This window comes from Cynocephalus volans, chromosome 7 (genome assembly GCF_027409185.1).
Source record: "Cynocephalus volans isolate mCynVol1 chromosome 7, mCynVol1.pri, whole genome shotgun sequence".
NCBI lineage: Eukaryota > Metazoa > Chordata > Mammalia > Dermoptera > Cynocephalidae > Cynocephalus > Cynocephalus volans.
The window spans coordinates 151,590,431-151,606,276 of record NC_084466.1 but is presented as its reverse complement, the minus strand read 5'-3'; the positions used below and the strand labels follow the sequence as shown (position 1 = coordinate 151,606,276).

General features: G+C 46.1%; 1 protein-coding gene across 8 annotated transcripts in view; it reads right to left on the bottom strand.

The window, feature by feature from the left end:
- TACC2 (transforming acidic coiled-coil containing protein 2) overlaps positions 1-15,846 on the bottom strand; it is a 208,862-nt gene that overhangs the window by 173,040 nt on the left and 19,976 nt on the right. For 5 of the 8 annotated variants that reach the window (XM_063103235.1, XM_063103245.1, XM_063103238.1 and 2 more), the window contains exon 2: positions 10,642-10,720. The exons of 1 other annotated variant lie outside the window; for it this stretch is intronic. In XM_063103235.1, the coding sequence (XP_062959305.1) occupies positions 10,642-10,674 (33 nt within the window). In that variant the 5' untranslated portion in view covers positions 10,675-10,720. Of the gene's footprint in view, positions 1-4,125; positions 4,185-10,641; positions 10,723-12,465; positions 12,529-15,846 lie in introns of those variants that run through there. 2 more of the 8 variants (XM_063103236.1, XM_063103239.1) reach the window with 2 other exon arrangements.

Genomic DNA, 15,846 nt, shown 5'->3' with positions numbered 1-15,846 from the left:
AATGAGGGGCAAGAAGCCACATGCAGTGCTCATAAACCCAAGCTTTACGGCTTATTTAGCTGTAAGCCTTTGGGCTCCACTCCTCCAGTACCACATCTGTAAAATGGGATCATAATTACAGGGTTGTTTTGAAGGTTAAATAAAATAATACTTGTGCAACACTTAGCACAAGGCTAGACCATAGTAGACGTCATATCTGCTTGTTCTTATTATAAAGAAGAAACAGATAAAAAACTCATAACAAAGAGCTAAAGCAATTCGTCAGATCCTTCAGAAGATGCATCTGGCCAAAACCCAGAGCCACGCTGCTCACACACATCAGTAATTCTGCAGTGAAAATCACGCTGCTGCTCTGGGCTAGGTGATCCTTACAACAGAGGCTGTGAGAGCAGACGGGTCACAAGAAAGAAGCTCTCCACTGTTATGACCACTGAAGTCATGCTGTTGAATTGTCTCTTGCTCAATTTCTTTCCCATTACATACATTTAAATCATCCCAGACACCCACCTACCTACCACCAGTAGAATATTAGAAAACGCTGCTTATTTCAGTGTTAGGCATTTAATGCTGTCATAATGCTGAGTTCCTTGGGTTCCTCGGGAATGAAAGAAGGTACCTTCAAGTTAAACTTAGAGCATGAGCACTTGTAGCTTTAAACAATGCTTATACACACTTAAGGGCCTTTTATCCATCTAGCAAAATAACAATAACACTGTGCCTGAGCAACACCCGAGCTCGGCCTGCAGAAGTGTACTCCATCACCTTTTTCGATGACCAGACCCTAGGGATGGCTCCTGTAGCACAGATTCTCCTGTCCTCCTGGACCTCTGTTCCTTGGATGTCAGAGAAATCATGCCTGAGCCCACAGTGCTGAGGTCTCCTTCAGGAGTGAGGCTCAGGCCCGGGCTGCATCTTGTACAGTGAGCGGGGACCCAGGGAGACCCACTCGGGTGAGGGCTGGGCTGGGGGAGGCGTGCACGCGGAGCTTGCTCCAGATCCTTCTGATCTAGCTTACTCCCTGCTCATCCTCAGCTCCCCGGGAGAGCCTTCCCTGACACCCAGGCCAGGTCAGGGCTCTTTGCACCTGTCTTCTTGCCTCATAATATTGATCACTGTTTCTATAGTTGAAAATCATGTTTTCCGGGACTTGACCTACAGAAACACCCAGACAGTGGAATTGCTTGAAAGGAGTTGTTTAATGATCATGTATTTTTAAGTCAAGCCATAATGATAATAGGATCGACTGTCTTATTCTCCCTCCCCACACCGTCAGAGCCACAGTGAGGGATTATGACAGCCCTGTGGCCAATGGGAAGTGCAGAAGTTGGCAACATGGTGGGTTTGAATGTAGCCCTTCCCTTCTGGAATCCTCATGCTTAGAGCTCAGGTGTCCTCTGTAAGGCTCCCCAGAACTGAACAACTGTTATGCCCACTTTGGTGACTTGGGGCTATGGGCTGGCATGGCCCTTATTTCACTGTAGATCCTGCCATGCAAGAAATGATGCATGACACGCCAGGAGGGGCTGTTAGGTGTGGCTACTCTCATCACAGCTCCACCAACACCTCTGTCCCAAAGAGGGACACACACCAACCAGGACCCTGACACTCCTGGGACAGCTAAGGCTCACTTTGGCTCAGTGTTAGACATTCTGCTGACCTCCCACCCCCAGACAAGTTCTCCTCCACAGCCTGGGTTACATTCATGGCTTTCTCTTCATTTCCAGCCAACACGCATGCAGGAAGGGGTGACCCTGGAAGGAAAGACCTGGCACCCGGTATGAGTCGCAGCTGGGCACTTTAGGAACTGAGGTTGCTCTCGGGGAGCCAGGAGGCCTCAGTGAGCCGGTCGCTGGGGGAAGGAGTGGGAGTAACAATAGGACCCGGCATGCAGCAGTCCCCAGAGGGGGCACATCCGAGGCTCAGAGGCCTCAGCTCATGACGAGGAACCTTCCCCAAACAGAGCAGGGTTCAGTCCGAGTGTGGGAATTTTCCTCTGTCAATGGCTTTTCCTCCCTGGGGAACATGGAACAGAGACCAAGGCCATCCCACTGAAGTTCTGAGTTTTAATAGCGTTTGTGCTGCTGAAATGAGAAACAGCTGGGACTGGCCAGCGGGCTCCCAAAGCAGGACTTCTGTGATGTTATTAAACTTGACTCCTTGAGTAAGACAAATTGGTCAGTAATTAATTGAACAAAGTAGTTCTTGCCAAAGCGAAAATCATTAAAATAATTGGCCGGCCACTGCCAAGAGGCTCTGGGAAGAGGTGCCACTGTGTCCCCGTCGTGCCTCCCTTGGTGACTGCATGGTGGTCCACTTCCCCCTGCCACCCAGCTTCAGTGAGGAAGACCCAGAACTGAAGGTCACAACCAAGATGACAAAGCTCAGTGGTGCACTAGGGACCATCCTGCCCTTTCCCTGGTGAACTCACGATCTCTGTCCCCAAGGTCCCTGTCTCAGGCCCTCCCTCTCTCCTCAGGCTTCCCACAGCCCCCTGTGCCCTCCCTGTCAGCCCGTAAGGAAACAAGCATCAGGAGAGCCTCATCCCCCCAGCACGCCCATGGTGCCCGGGCACACCTGCTGCTGTCAGTTCTCTCTGCCGACCCACCATGGCCAGGGTGTCCTCGAAGCACACTTCTGCTGTGACCCCGTTCCCTCTCAGCCATTCCAGTCAGCCTTCCATCAGGTGCCCCTTCTGTCACCCCGTGGGTCTCTCCTCTCCCATCAGTGTGGGCACCTAGTACCTGGAATCTTCAACCAAACCTTGCGTGAGGCTGTCTCCTCTCTCACCATCCCAGGGTTCTGCCCTCTTTCCTGGAAGAACTGCTCGCATCGTCTCCATGCTCTCCTTCCTTAACTCCAATGCCCTCCTCAGCGCTCTCGCACCCAACCTGCGTCCCCATCACCCTTGGAAACTGTGCTTGTCGAGGGCTTGCCAGACAGTAGGAGGGTGTCCTCATTACCAGTGGCTTCCATATTGCCAGATCGATGGACGTATAAGGCAAGCTTCGTGGGTGGATGGTGCGAGGGGTGGCGATCTGGATTCTCCCCTCTCAACGTCCCCCTTGTCTCTGAGCCAGTCCTGGAAGCGCTGCTGCTGGCTCCAGGGTTCCCCAGTATGAAAACCGCTGGCCATTCTGGTGACCCTCTGGAGACCAGGCTCGAGTTCTTACTCCCCCACTCACCCAGGTGGCCTGAGATGATCAACCCTCCGAGCCTCTTTGTCTATAAAACAAGAGTGATCAGCCTGTGCCTGCGCACCGACGGGATTGGGAGGAGAACCAGAGGAAATCACACATGTGAAAAGGCTTCACAATGTGCTACACAAATGGCTATTCATTTCACATCCTCAAACCTTTCTCCTTGCTGGGATGTGCAGAGAAACAAATGCCTCCAGCACGCCTACCTGGCAGCCACCCTCGGGGTGAAGCGCTCCTTTCTTCAAGCAAAGAACATGCACCTGCATGACTAACACACCTGGCCAGGTGTGACGGGGATTTCAGAGCTGGCCCGTGAGGACTTGGGCGTTTTATTGCCTCATCCCGACCACACCCATAAGCACACATTAACGTCAGCATCCTCTGCAGGAAGAAAAGCTTCGTACCTGCCCCCTTCCCCAGTCGATGGCCAACACTCTGGGCAGAGGTAAAAGTACAGCACCCTGCTGGCTACACTATTGCATGAAGACACTGACAGCTGATTCAGAATTTAATCATTTTACGACAAATCAGTCGTACCCACTGGCTGTGCTGGGGGGCCCACCCCATTCCCAGCCTCACTCCAGGATATAGGAAATCAAAGTAGAAGAGTCTGGAAGGGTTAGGATTGGCTCCCAGCGTCTGCGTTCCGTGCCATTGACCACACAAGCCTTACTCAGCATCTCACAGCATACCGGCCGAGCCACTTCTCCAACAGGCACACCAAAATGTTGTTTTCAAAAATCTAAACATGTATTGCTGATTTCTCCCGTGTTTTACCCTTATTGGGGGTGAATGGGAGGAGGCAATGGGAGAGAGGGGAAGAGAAGCCTAAATATGCAAATGCACATGCCACGCCACATGTGTGACCGTCTAGAAGTTAGGCAGGAGCTGAATGGCAAACCATGCAGAGCGCCCCGTTCCCCGGTACCTGCGGAGGGTCAGGGTTGGAGGCCACAGGACGACGTTATGCCAGCCGGCATCCTCCTGCTGAAAGGAAAGGGGGTCTCACCATTAGGACGGGCCACAGAGAACAGGATCTTCTGCAGGACCAGAGGGAGTTTTGGCTGGTTTCTATTCCCAGGTCAAACCTACTCAGTGTGCTCCCACCCTGCCTGCGGCTCCCCAGGTGAAATGAGACAACAGAGAGAGAGGAAACTGCAGCCTGCGGGTGTACAAAGAACACAAGGTCCAGGACTGGGCAGGTCCCTCATCTTTTGCTCCAGTGACATGGCTGTCCCCCAGAGCCTGGTCCTTAATCTGTGAATGGAGATTCCTTCAGATTCCTACCTTTCCTTCCAAGAGTTCTCTTGCAAGTGGATGCAGAGACCTTCAAGTGCATCCTTACAGATGAAGAGCCTCCTGAGAGGCCTGGGAGCCTGGGTGGGATAGGGAAGTGAGCACAGGCAGAGAAACCTGTTGGGAGGTGTTTACAATGAACCAGGCATGAGATGGTAGGGTTGGACAGAAGAGAGGGAGAGGACAAAAACTGTTGGAATAGGTAATGTAATGGATATGTACTACCTTTTGCTTTTTGTCCTTTGTGAAACTACTCCAAGTGATATTGATGGGGCTGTCACCGAGCTGGGCTCACCTCTGCCCTACAGGGGCAGGTGCATGACTCAGGCCAGCTATCAGAATGTCCCATATTCTGGGCACAGTGGTTAATCCCAGAGAGGATACATGACATAATCAGGGCCAGTCAGATTCCTTACAGGGGGCCATCAGAGGCTGGACCATTGGCTGGAAAAAGCACAGAAGCCTAGAGCTGCCAGGAGCATCTTTTCTTTTCTTCCAGACTAGGGGCACCTCCCTGAACACTAAGGAATTACAGAGGAAAGTAGAAAGAGATCTGGAGAGGAGAGACCTCCGGAGTCATCTTACAAATCTCCGGACTCAGCCATTATTGCAGCTATACCCTTTCAGTGGGCTTCTCAGTTAAGCCGACGATCCCCTTCTCTGCTTATCGTCACTGGAGATGGGCTTCTGTCTCTTGCAATCCAAAAAGTCCTAATTAAACAGAAATGCTGATGGCTAAATGGCCAAGCCATTCATTCATTAATTAATCACAGGTACTAGATGTGGGAAGTAGGAGTGGATAGACTTAGGAGTGACCCCAGATTTTGATCTTGGATGGCAGGATAGATCATGGTACTCAGGACGGAGACTGCAGGAGGAGCAGCTGGATGGAAGAGGGAAGCTGAGTTCAGTTTTGAGGAACTCGGGGTGGCTGTGAGTCATCCAGGTAGAAAGACGGGTGTGGAGCCCCTGCCCCCGGGAAGAGGATAGCCCTGAGTCTGCAGCCAAATGTGCTTGACCTTCATTCCCACTTGTTTCTCTATGAAGGCAAACCTCATTTGGGTCCTGGCATCCTAAAGGCAATCCCATAATGTCCCCCTAGGTCATGTCTGGCTGAGGTTGGAGCTGTGATAATGTGCAGAGCCAGGAAAACATTTGCTTGCTCCAGGAGGGCAGAGACCAAGGAGGGAAGATGGGGCTGGGGGCTGGGAGCCAGTAGGGGTGAGAAGCCAGGGGACAGGCAGAGTGTGGTGAGGATATTTAACCCCCCAAACATTTTAATCTTTCTAATCAGTAAAGATCTGAAACATTAAAATAATCATTCTTTGCAAAGGTCCAGTGAGATGGGCTCTCATACTCTGACAAGAGGAGTGTAAACTGGCATCCCTTTCTGAAAAGCATTTTGGCAATGTATGAGGAAACTTCAAAAAGTTCATGAAAAGATTTGTATTACCTTTTAGTTCTATTTTTCCACAAATTTTTTCATTACCATCATGCACGTAGCAAGAGTATTTGGAAGGCACTTACCCTTTGTCACAGCTAATCCATTTCTATGAGTCTATCCTAAGTAATCAATAAGCATCCAGCTCTGGACAGCATGGTTTAGAAAAGGTGATGGGGAGAAAATGTGAGCTGTTTGAAACTTTGTCTGTATTCAGGGAGAAATTCATCTCTGGTAAAGAAGTTCACCCGCTGACCCTAGGAGTTCTGTTAAAGCAGTTAAGGCAAATGTTCCTCTGTTCTAATGTTTTTCAGCCTTGGCACAGTTGACACATTGGGCTGGATAACTCTGGGTTGTGGGGGACTCTCCTGTGGCATTGTAGAATATTTTGTAACATCCCTGACCTCTACCTAGTAGATGCCAGTAGCTCCCCCACCTCGAGTTGTGACCACCAAAAATGTCTCCAGACATTGCCAAATGTTCCCTGGAGGACAAAATCACCCACAGTTAGAACCATGGCTCTGTCCTGTTTGTAGCTGGCAGGGGGGCTGGCAGAAAGGTTGGCGTCCAAACAGTTCCGTAAGACCTCAGGGAAAGGGCTGAGCCTGAGCTGCCTGGTTTGTTAACAAACAGGACTAAAGGGCAAAATACGTCTAGTGCCCTGTATTGTGTCTGCACATGGAGGGCACCCAACCAGTGGCTGTGCCTGCCACCACTCTAACCACAAGATGGAACATTCCCTCACGTGGAGATTGCAAGGAGGCACACCCCGAGCCAACCCCAACCAGCAGGTGCATCTGTTTGACCCATAGAGTGTTTAAAAATCATTGAAATTAGTTGCCAATAATTTTTAAATGTAAGTTTTTTTACACAATCTCTTCTAGAAAATAGAACATGAGCAAGCACTTCCCAATTCATTCTGTGAGGCTAGTATTACCTTGATTCCAAAATTGGACCACAAAGAAAACTACAGAACAGTATTTCTTATGAGTTCAGACACAAAAGCCATCAACAAAATATTAGCAAATCGAATCTAACACTGTGTGAAAATAATTATATGCCGAAGCAGTTCAATGGAGAAAATATAGTCTTTTCAACAAATGGTGCTGGAGAGATGAACATTCATAGGCAAAACAACAACAAAACCCCAAAAAACCTCAAAACAAAACAAAACAAGACAAAAATCCCACAAAAAATAAACCTTAACCTGAAGAAAAGCAGAAGACAAGCCACAGACTGGGAGAATATACTTGCAAAATACACATCTAATAAAGGACTGTTTTCCAAAATACACAAAAACCCTTTAAAACTCAACAATAAGAAAGCAATCTGATTTAAAGATGGGCCAAAGACCTTCATGGACACCTCACCAAAGAAGACATATAGAGGGCAATGAGGTATATGAAAAGATGCTTCACATCCTATGGCATCAAGGAAATGCAAATTAAAACAGCAAAGAGATACCCCTACACACCTATCAGAGTGGCCAAAATCCAGAATACTGACAATAGCAAATGCTGACGAGGACGTGGAGCAACAGGAACGCTCATTCATTGTTGGTGGGAATGCAGAATGGTACAAAACTAAACATACTCTTACCATATGATCCAGCAATCGTGCTCCTTGGTATCTACCTAAAGGAGACGAAAACCTATGTCCACACAAAAGCCTGCACACAAATGTTTATAGTAGCTTTATTCACAGTTCCCCAAACTTGGAAGTAACCAAGGTGTCCTTCAGTAGGTGGACAAATAAATCTGGTACGTCCAGACCATAAAATATTATTCAGTGACAAAAAGAAATGAACTATCAAGCCATGAAAAGACATGGAGAAACCTTAAATGCATATTAATAAGTGAAAGAAGCCTATGTGAAAAGCTACATACTATGTGATTCCAACTATATGACATTCTGGAAAAGGCAAAGCTATGGGGACAGTAAGAAGATCAGTAGTTGCCAGAGAAAGGGGGTGAGGCAGGAAAGAATAGGCAGAGCACAGAGGATTTTTAGGGCAGTGGAACTATTTTGTGTGATACTGTACAGGTGGATACATGTCTTCATACATTTTTCCAAACCCATAGAATGTACACCAAGAGGGCACTGTCAGGTAAACTAGGGACCTTGGGTGATAAGATGTGCCAATGTAGGTTAATCAACTGTAACAAATGTACCGCTCTGGTGGGGATGTTGATAATGGGGGAGGCTGTGCTGGTGTGGGGGCAGGAGGAACTGGGAAATCTCTGTACCTTCCTCTCGATTTGGCTATGAACCTAAAACCATTCTAAAAAAGAATAAGGTCTTCAAAGCAGGAAAGAAAGGAAAAAATTTAAAAAAAAAAAAAAAAACCCTCACCCTAAATCTTGTTAACGCAAAATGAATCATGGACTTAAATATAAAATGTAAAACTTTAAAATTTTTAGAAAAAAAAATAGGGCGAACTATTCAGGGTTTAGGGCTTAGGCAAAGAGATCTTAGACTTGATACTGAAAATATTGTCCACAAAAGAAAAAACTGATAAATTGTACCTCATCAAAATTAAAAACTTTTGCTCTGTAGAAGACCCTGTAAGAGAATGAAAAGACACGTTACAGAATGGGAGAAAATATTTGCAAACCATAATCTGATGAAGGATTAGTATCTAGACTATATAAAGAACTCTCAAAACTCAACAGTAAAATCATCATCATCATCATCCAATTGGAAAATGGGCAAAAGACATGAACAGATATTTTACCAAAGAAAATATACAGATGGCAAATAAGCACATGAAAATAGTTCAACATTATTATTCGTCAGAGAAATGCAAATTAAAACCACAATGAGATTTCACAACACACCTATCAGAATGGCAACACCAAACAGTGACCACCCTAAATGTTGGCCAGCGTGCAGAGAAACCGGAAACCACACAATGCTGGTGGGAATGTGAAATGGTATAGCGACTCTGGAAAACAATTTGGCAGCTCCATATACAACTAAACATGCAACTGTCATACAACCAGCAATTATTCTCTTGGGCATTTTGTCTCAGAGAAATGAAAACGTGTGCTCACACACACAAAAAACCTGTACACAAATGCTCACGGCAGCTTTATTTGTAGTAGCCCCGAACTGGAAACAAACCAGATGTCATTCAGTGGGTGGAAGGTTCAACGAACTGTGTAATACGCCCATACCACGGAATACTCTTTAGCAGAGAGAAGGCATGAACTACTGATACACTCAAACTCGGGTGCATCTCAAGAGAATTATGCTGAGTGAAAAACGCCAGTCTAAAAGGCCACCTACTATACGATTCCATTTATATAACATTCTTGAAATGACAAAATTATAGAAATAGAGAACAGATTAGTGGTTGCCAGGGGTTAGGAATGAAGCAAGAGGCAGGTGAGTGTGGCTGTAAAAGGAATCCTTCTGGTGATGGAAACGTTCTGCCATCTCAACGGGGTCAACGTCAGTATCCAGGATGTGATATTGTGCCATAGTTTTGCAAGATGTTACTCTTGAGGGAAACTAGGTAAAGGATATGTGGGATCTCTATATTAGTTCTTAAAACTACATGTGAATTTGCCATATCTCAAAATAAAAAGTTGAATTTTAAAAAAATTAAGATTTTATGGAAAAATGTGAGTTTCTGACTTGTTTTCTTGAAGAAATGAGAAAATCCTGTGACACTGGGCCCACATTCCCACATGGCAACCAGCAGCTGGAGTCAGTTGACAGTGGCCGCCTGCTTTAGATGGCAGAACCAGAACCCTCCTGTTGCCACAGTTCCCACCTCTCCCTATTGTCTCACAACCAGTCATTTAACACAGTTACTGTTTCTTGCCTACCCCTAGAAGCCCTGGAGTTTGCCACCTTTTCTTTTGACCACTTCTGTTTTCTTGCCTAAGACAAGAAGATTGCAGGGAAGAAAAAGGCAGACGGAAAACAGCATTATGCTGGCTTTTAGGTCCCATTTTCTCATTCAAAGAGCTCAACACCATTAAACCAAAATTTCCACTTTCTGTGAGATAAATGGGAAAGTGTCTCCCTGATTTTGTTCACCAGGGCATTAAGTTAAAACTCCTGAACTTAAAATAGATAATGACAAAATTTGAGTATATTTTAATATCCAGCCTCATGCGCAATTAAGCAGTTGAAGTCCATTCCTCAATTGTGAAAGCTTTGCCTAGCATGAGAATGACCGTTCACATTTAATTAGCTCAACATTGGTAGATTTATTTTTTTTATTTTAATTTATCAATATACAATGTAGTTGACTTTCATGTCCCTTTACCAATTCCTCTCCCCCCCCATCAACAACATTGATAGATTTAAAACCATTATTTAATGGCCATAGCTTTATCTGGAGGAGTGTGAAAAACGTTTTATTTTAACCTTCTCTGCTAAATCCATGTGAGTTGACGGGTGGGCACAAGCCAGGAAAAATGTGCCAGACTCTCATTATATCAACTTTAAAAGCACAGAGTAAAAAAACTAATGTTTGTGGTTTCTAAAACTAGGGCTGGCCTTAACCATAAGAGAATTCTGAAAATGAATGAAAAATGCCCACGTGGATATATACATGCCCCATGTGTCTCGGCATAAGCTGTGTCTAAGCTTGCTCCTTCCTGGGCAGAGATAAAATGCTGGGGGAAAAAAGAGGTCCCAGCAAGGTCAGGAAGGGAGCCCTGTCATTCGAAGGCGAAGGCTCCTCGCACCCACCTGGTTGTCCGCGGTGCTGTGCTCGTTGCCCATGGTGATCAGGGCTGCTCAGGGTCCCTCAGAATTTTGTCAGAGGCGACTGGAAGAAACAGAAAGGGATACACATCTGTAAAGTGAAGAAGATCAGAGCCTTCTTCTGTCTGCTCATCTCCCCAGACTCAAAAGCCAGATGATGGGAAATGTTTATCTCTGCAGTCACATCATGGAAAATTACTTTTGAAGGGTTTTCTTTTGCGATATGCCACCCAGACTTCTTTCCCGGCACGGGCTGATGTTTTTCATTCCCCGCCCTGGGGTTGGCAGACACTTCTGAAAAACGAGTTTGTTATGGAGTCTGAGTGAACGCCAGGGTACACATATATGCATACAGACAAACGGAGTGACAAAAGGGGCCCATTTGCCAAAGAGCTCGAGGACTGCTGCTTGTCAGGGTGTTTTCTGTTTCCACTTGTGTTCAGTCTGGAAATTCAGAGTGTGGTGGCTGCCCACTGTTGGTGACAATAGAGCTCGGTGTCAAACATGAGGAGGCATGAAATCCACTTCTCTTCAACAACATATAGCTTTTATATTTTTTACTCTAAACACTTGTTGCATCAAATCAGCTTCACTCTTGCACATATTTTTATGAAGGCGGAATGGTATTCTTGCTGAGGAAAACGGGTAGTTGGGGCCAGACAGAATAAATAATCGGTAAAGCAGCATGCCGCTCAGACAACTGGAGTCGTTTCATGGGGCTCACTCAGTGGCATTGCTCATTAGTGACATCATGATTGAGATGCGTCCCACACAGTTCACAGAGAAGCCCAGCATGTTTACTGACATCACCCAGTGAGTTCCATGAGACTGTAACACAAGCGGGGCTGGAGCTATCACCCTCACTTTTTCTAGGTGGAGAAACTAAAACACAGGAAATTTTAAAAATCATAGACTTTCAGTGCTGGAGCCTCCAAGATTACCAGTCTAATCCAGTAGGGAAACAGGCTGGAGAAGGTAAGGAGCTTGCCAAAGACCCAGTTTAGGGAGGCCAAAAGCTGGAAATAGAACCCAGCCTCCTGCCTTCTAATTCAGGATTTCTTCCATGGAAATATGGCTTTTATCACAGCATTTCCTCAGAAAGCCTAAAATTCACCCACTGATTTTCTTATTCATTCAATCAACACTGATTGAGTAGCCATTATGTTCTATCTGTACTGAACAAGCACTGGGAAATAAAATGTAAGTATTTTGTTCAGGCCCAATTAAAATGCCTGCAAACTGAGAAAATTGTGAGGGACGTCACCCCTGTGCTCAATTCTCTCACATCTAGCCCTTCAGTCAAAAGGATACCATTCCTCAGTCCTTTCCTGCCATTTGCTATGCACACAGACAAAATCACATGTTCATTTACAGGATGTAAAAATCTTCATTTATTTAAAATGGATCACTTCAGTTTACTTTTTATGCTCATTTGAAGATGATTCCTCATTAGGAAATAATGTTGAGTGTTACAATCATTATTTCCTTATCAATTATTAACTTCCTTGTATGTACCAGGTTGAACCATAGGAAATTGGGATTTCCTATGGTTCAATGTAATATGAATTTTTGACACTCATTCACCAAATTAAATTAAATAATTTTACTAAAAATCAGGGCATCTGAACCAGCTTTTTAAAGAGACAGACTAAAGAGAACGGGAAAACTCCTGGTGAAGTGTGAATTTCAAAACCGCAGAGGGAAGGCCTGGCTGCATCTGGAAGGTTCTCCTGGAACTCGGCAGCTACCGCCCTCTCAGCTTCCCTGAGACCTGAAAGGAAGGCACCTACGACTTTGCCTTCTACTTACGTTTGAGGATGGTCTGGACGTGGAGGCTGCGGGCCCACGGAAAATCTGGTTCTCAGCAGTTGGACTTTCTCCTCTTCCATTCAGAAGCATGTGAGGCCGAAGCCGAGGCCCTGACCCACCTCAACCAGCCGGGCAAACAGCCCATCTCCACCCTCGAGCTGGCACAAACCAGCTGCACTTCATACCTGGGCAGTGGCTGTGCAGAGCCGCTGCAATTATGCAAGCTTTCCTGCCCACGTGGAATCAGCATTTCCCAGCCCATTACTTCCAGGGCCTTTCACACAGAGGATTTTCCCCGTTATTACATCAGCAGGGCTCCTTTCAGAAAAGGCTTATCCAAACTAAAACAGCCCCTGCGATCTGATTGGACTGTCTTGCACCAAGAGCACCACAAACTCCTTGAGGACAAACCTGTCTTTCTAGAAAGGAGTCAAAGGCTCACAGGGGTTCCTGTTTGCACCTGAGAAAATTCATCCGTGAATAATGTGGAAAGAAAACTCGTGGAAATACGCTGACGTGGCAGGCTGGCACCTGTTTATGGTGTGTGCAGAATGTACCTACCCAGGCATGGCCTGAGTTTCTACAAGTGAAGTAGTAAAAAGCAGCAGGATTGCTGGATTGCTGGTGGGCAGGTCTGCCTGCACCATCCCTCGCCCAGGGTGGACAAGGCCCTGCAGGCCAGACCCAAAGACCCTGCTGCCCAGCAGCTTACCACCTCCCAGGATTCTCCAACTATTACCAGTCAACCATCCTTTTCACGGGCATAGCCAATTTCCTTTCTTTTTTTCTTTTTTTTCATGGCAGAATCTTTCATTTAAATGGAAACTTCTGCAGAAGCTCTTTACCCCTGCCACCAAGTAAGACCACTCCAGGGAAACAAATTAGCATTTTGTCAAAGGCTTCCTGGAGACCTGGTATCTGACCTAGATCACAGGAAGTTGGGAGCTCCTTGGAGGTGTCTGAGACTCCTCCAGATGGATGAGGAGGGGGAGCTCAGTATCCCAGTTTTGGCTCAAACAGAGTAGAAGTGTGTGTGTTTCAACAGGTGAATGGATAAACAAAATGTGGTCTGTCTATAAAATGGAATATTATTCAGACATAAAAAGGATGAAGTTCTGACACATGCTATGACTCAGATGAACCTCAAAAACATTATGCTAAGTGAAAGAAGCCAGACACAAAAGGGCATGTATTGTGTGATTCCATTTGTATGAAATATCCAGAATAGGCAAATGCATAGAGACAGAACCACACTGGTGATGGCCAGGGGCTGGGGGAAGAGGAAGCAGTAGTTAATGGGTACAGGGTTTTATTTTGGGGGTGTTGAAAATGTTTTGGAACTAGATAGAGGTGGTGGATGCATAATTGTGAAGGTACTAAATGCGACTGAATTGTTCACTTTAAAACGGTTACTTTTATGTTTTGTGAATTTCGCCTCAGTGTTTTAAAGTGTGTGTGTTTCACAACTTGGGGTTCTGCATAAGATATTGTTTGGAAAAAGATATCCACCACTGGGGGGAAAAGTTTGAAAACCATCTCTTGCATTTATTAACACCAGGTTTCTGTATAGTTAAGGTCTGGGGAGATTAGAAACAAGAATGCTTGCTTCCTCTGCCTTCCCTCTAAAATCACAGGAGAATTTTTCTAGGGAAGAGAATCATAGCAAGCAAAACATCCAGAACGAGCCAGTTGGGAATGTGGAGGCGGGTCTGCAACAGGCGTGCAAAACAGAGTGAAAGCCCGCACAGAGAGAAGAGCTGGGCGCTTGCTCCTGGAGAGAGGAGGGACGGAGCCCAGACAACCAGAATGGCTCAGGCACAAAAGGACTTTGGAGGTGGAAGATGTACAATATTTAATGTTCAGCTGTGTACATTTCTGTGCTGTGAATTTCCTCCATACCCACCCCCACCCCCAGCTGGCTCTGCAGCCTCGAGTGACCGGGTGTAGGGGCCAAGTTCCACATCCATATCAGCCCTATGGATTCAACTCAATCCAGAGACTGACTATCTTCAAAACCTAATTTGTTGACATGCTGAGAGAATATCTGTCCCTCAGGGGAAGACTCACATTAACCAAACTCATAGGATGTCACACACGCAAGGCTGTTTGTATAAAGCCAGGATGCCAGTTTATTGGCATGGAGCAAGAAACCTGGCTGCAAGCAGACCAGGACACTAGAGTTGGCCAGAGCGGCAGTTTGTCCCCTAAAACATAATACACAGTAACTCACAGGATCAGAAGGAGGCTTGGTGAGTGGGGAGTCAGAGATGGGGCGTCAGCTGATCGTGTGAATGGGCTCTCAGCTAAGGTGCCTGTGGTCACTGTCCCACCAACTCATCGTGGCTCCTCAGTGTAGACAACTGAAAAGACTCTGGCTAACTAAAACGGAAAAGGAATTTATGGGGAGGAAATTGAGTAGCTCAAACTGCTGCGAGAAGTCTGGAGAACTAGGCCCAGATTAAGCTGACATTGAGGGCGGTCAGGCAGCTAGAACCACTGCCAAGGTCATGCCAAGGATGGGCCTGATTGGGTTGCCACCACTGCTGCCTCAACAGTGGGTGCTGGCATCACTGTGCTGCACCACTGGCCCTTGGATGCAGCCACTAGTTCCACCACTACCATGGCTGTTGGTCATGGGGCATTGCCTCTGACATCTGTCCCACCACTGCTGGCCTGGCCACCATCGGGCATCAGAGGCCACCACTGCCAATGGGGAAGAGAGCAAATGAACACAGGGACCTGTCAGCTCCCATCCCAGGAGCTGAGGCTCTGTCTCTTATGATGACAAATTGACCAGGCACAGAGACAGTATAAACACCAGCTCCACCACTCACTTGCTGTATAAACTGACAGATTATTTACCTTCTCCGTGCTCAGTTTTGTCATCTCCAAAATAGGGATCATAATAGTACCTAACCTCACATGGTTATGGTGAGTTAATTTTTATAAACCTCTTGGAATGGATTAAGCACTAGATAAACTGCTGACTATTCTATTATTATGGAGCCTCCAATAGGCAAATCCTTCAGTAGAACAAAGCTTACATTGCCTTCTCTTTAGATGCTACTGATTAGAACTATGTTGCATCTGCACTGAAGCACAGCCAACTGGCTGGTGCACTAGAAGAAACAAATGTTTAAGAAAAGTTATAACATAGTCCCAAACAGAAGAAAATAAATGGTTTCAGGAACTTTCAACCAACCCATTTACGGTGAAATATTTGCTGGGCTAATGACGGATTATTCCAGTCCAGTCCCTCCAGGTAGCTAATGCTGGGTTTTAGGTGTTAACTTATCTAGAATTACTCCAAGTCCTTGGGGGAATGAGACTACACTTGAAAAATGAACCATGATTTAGGCTTTTAATTAATTCAAAGTTGTT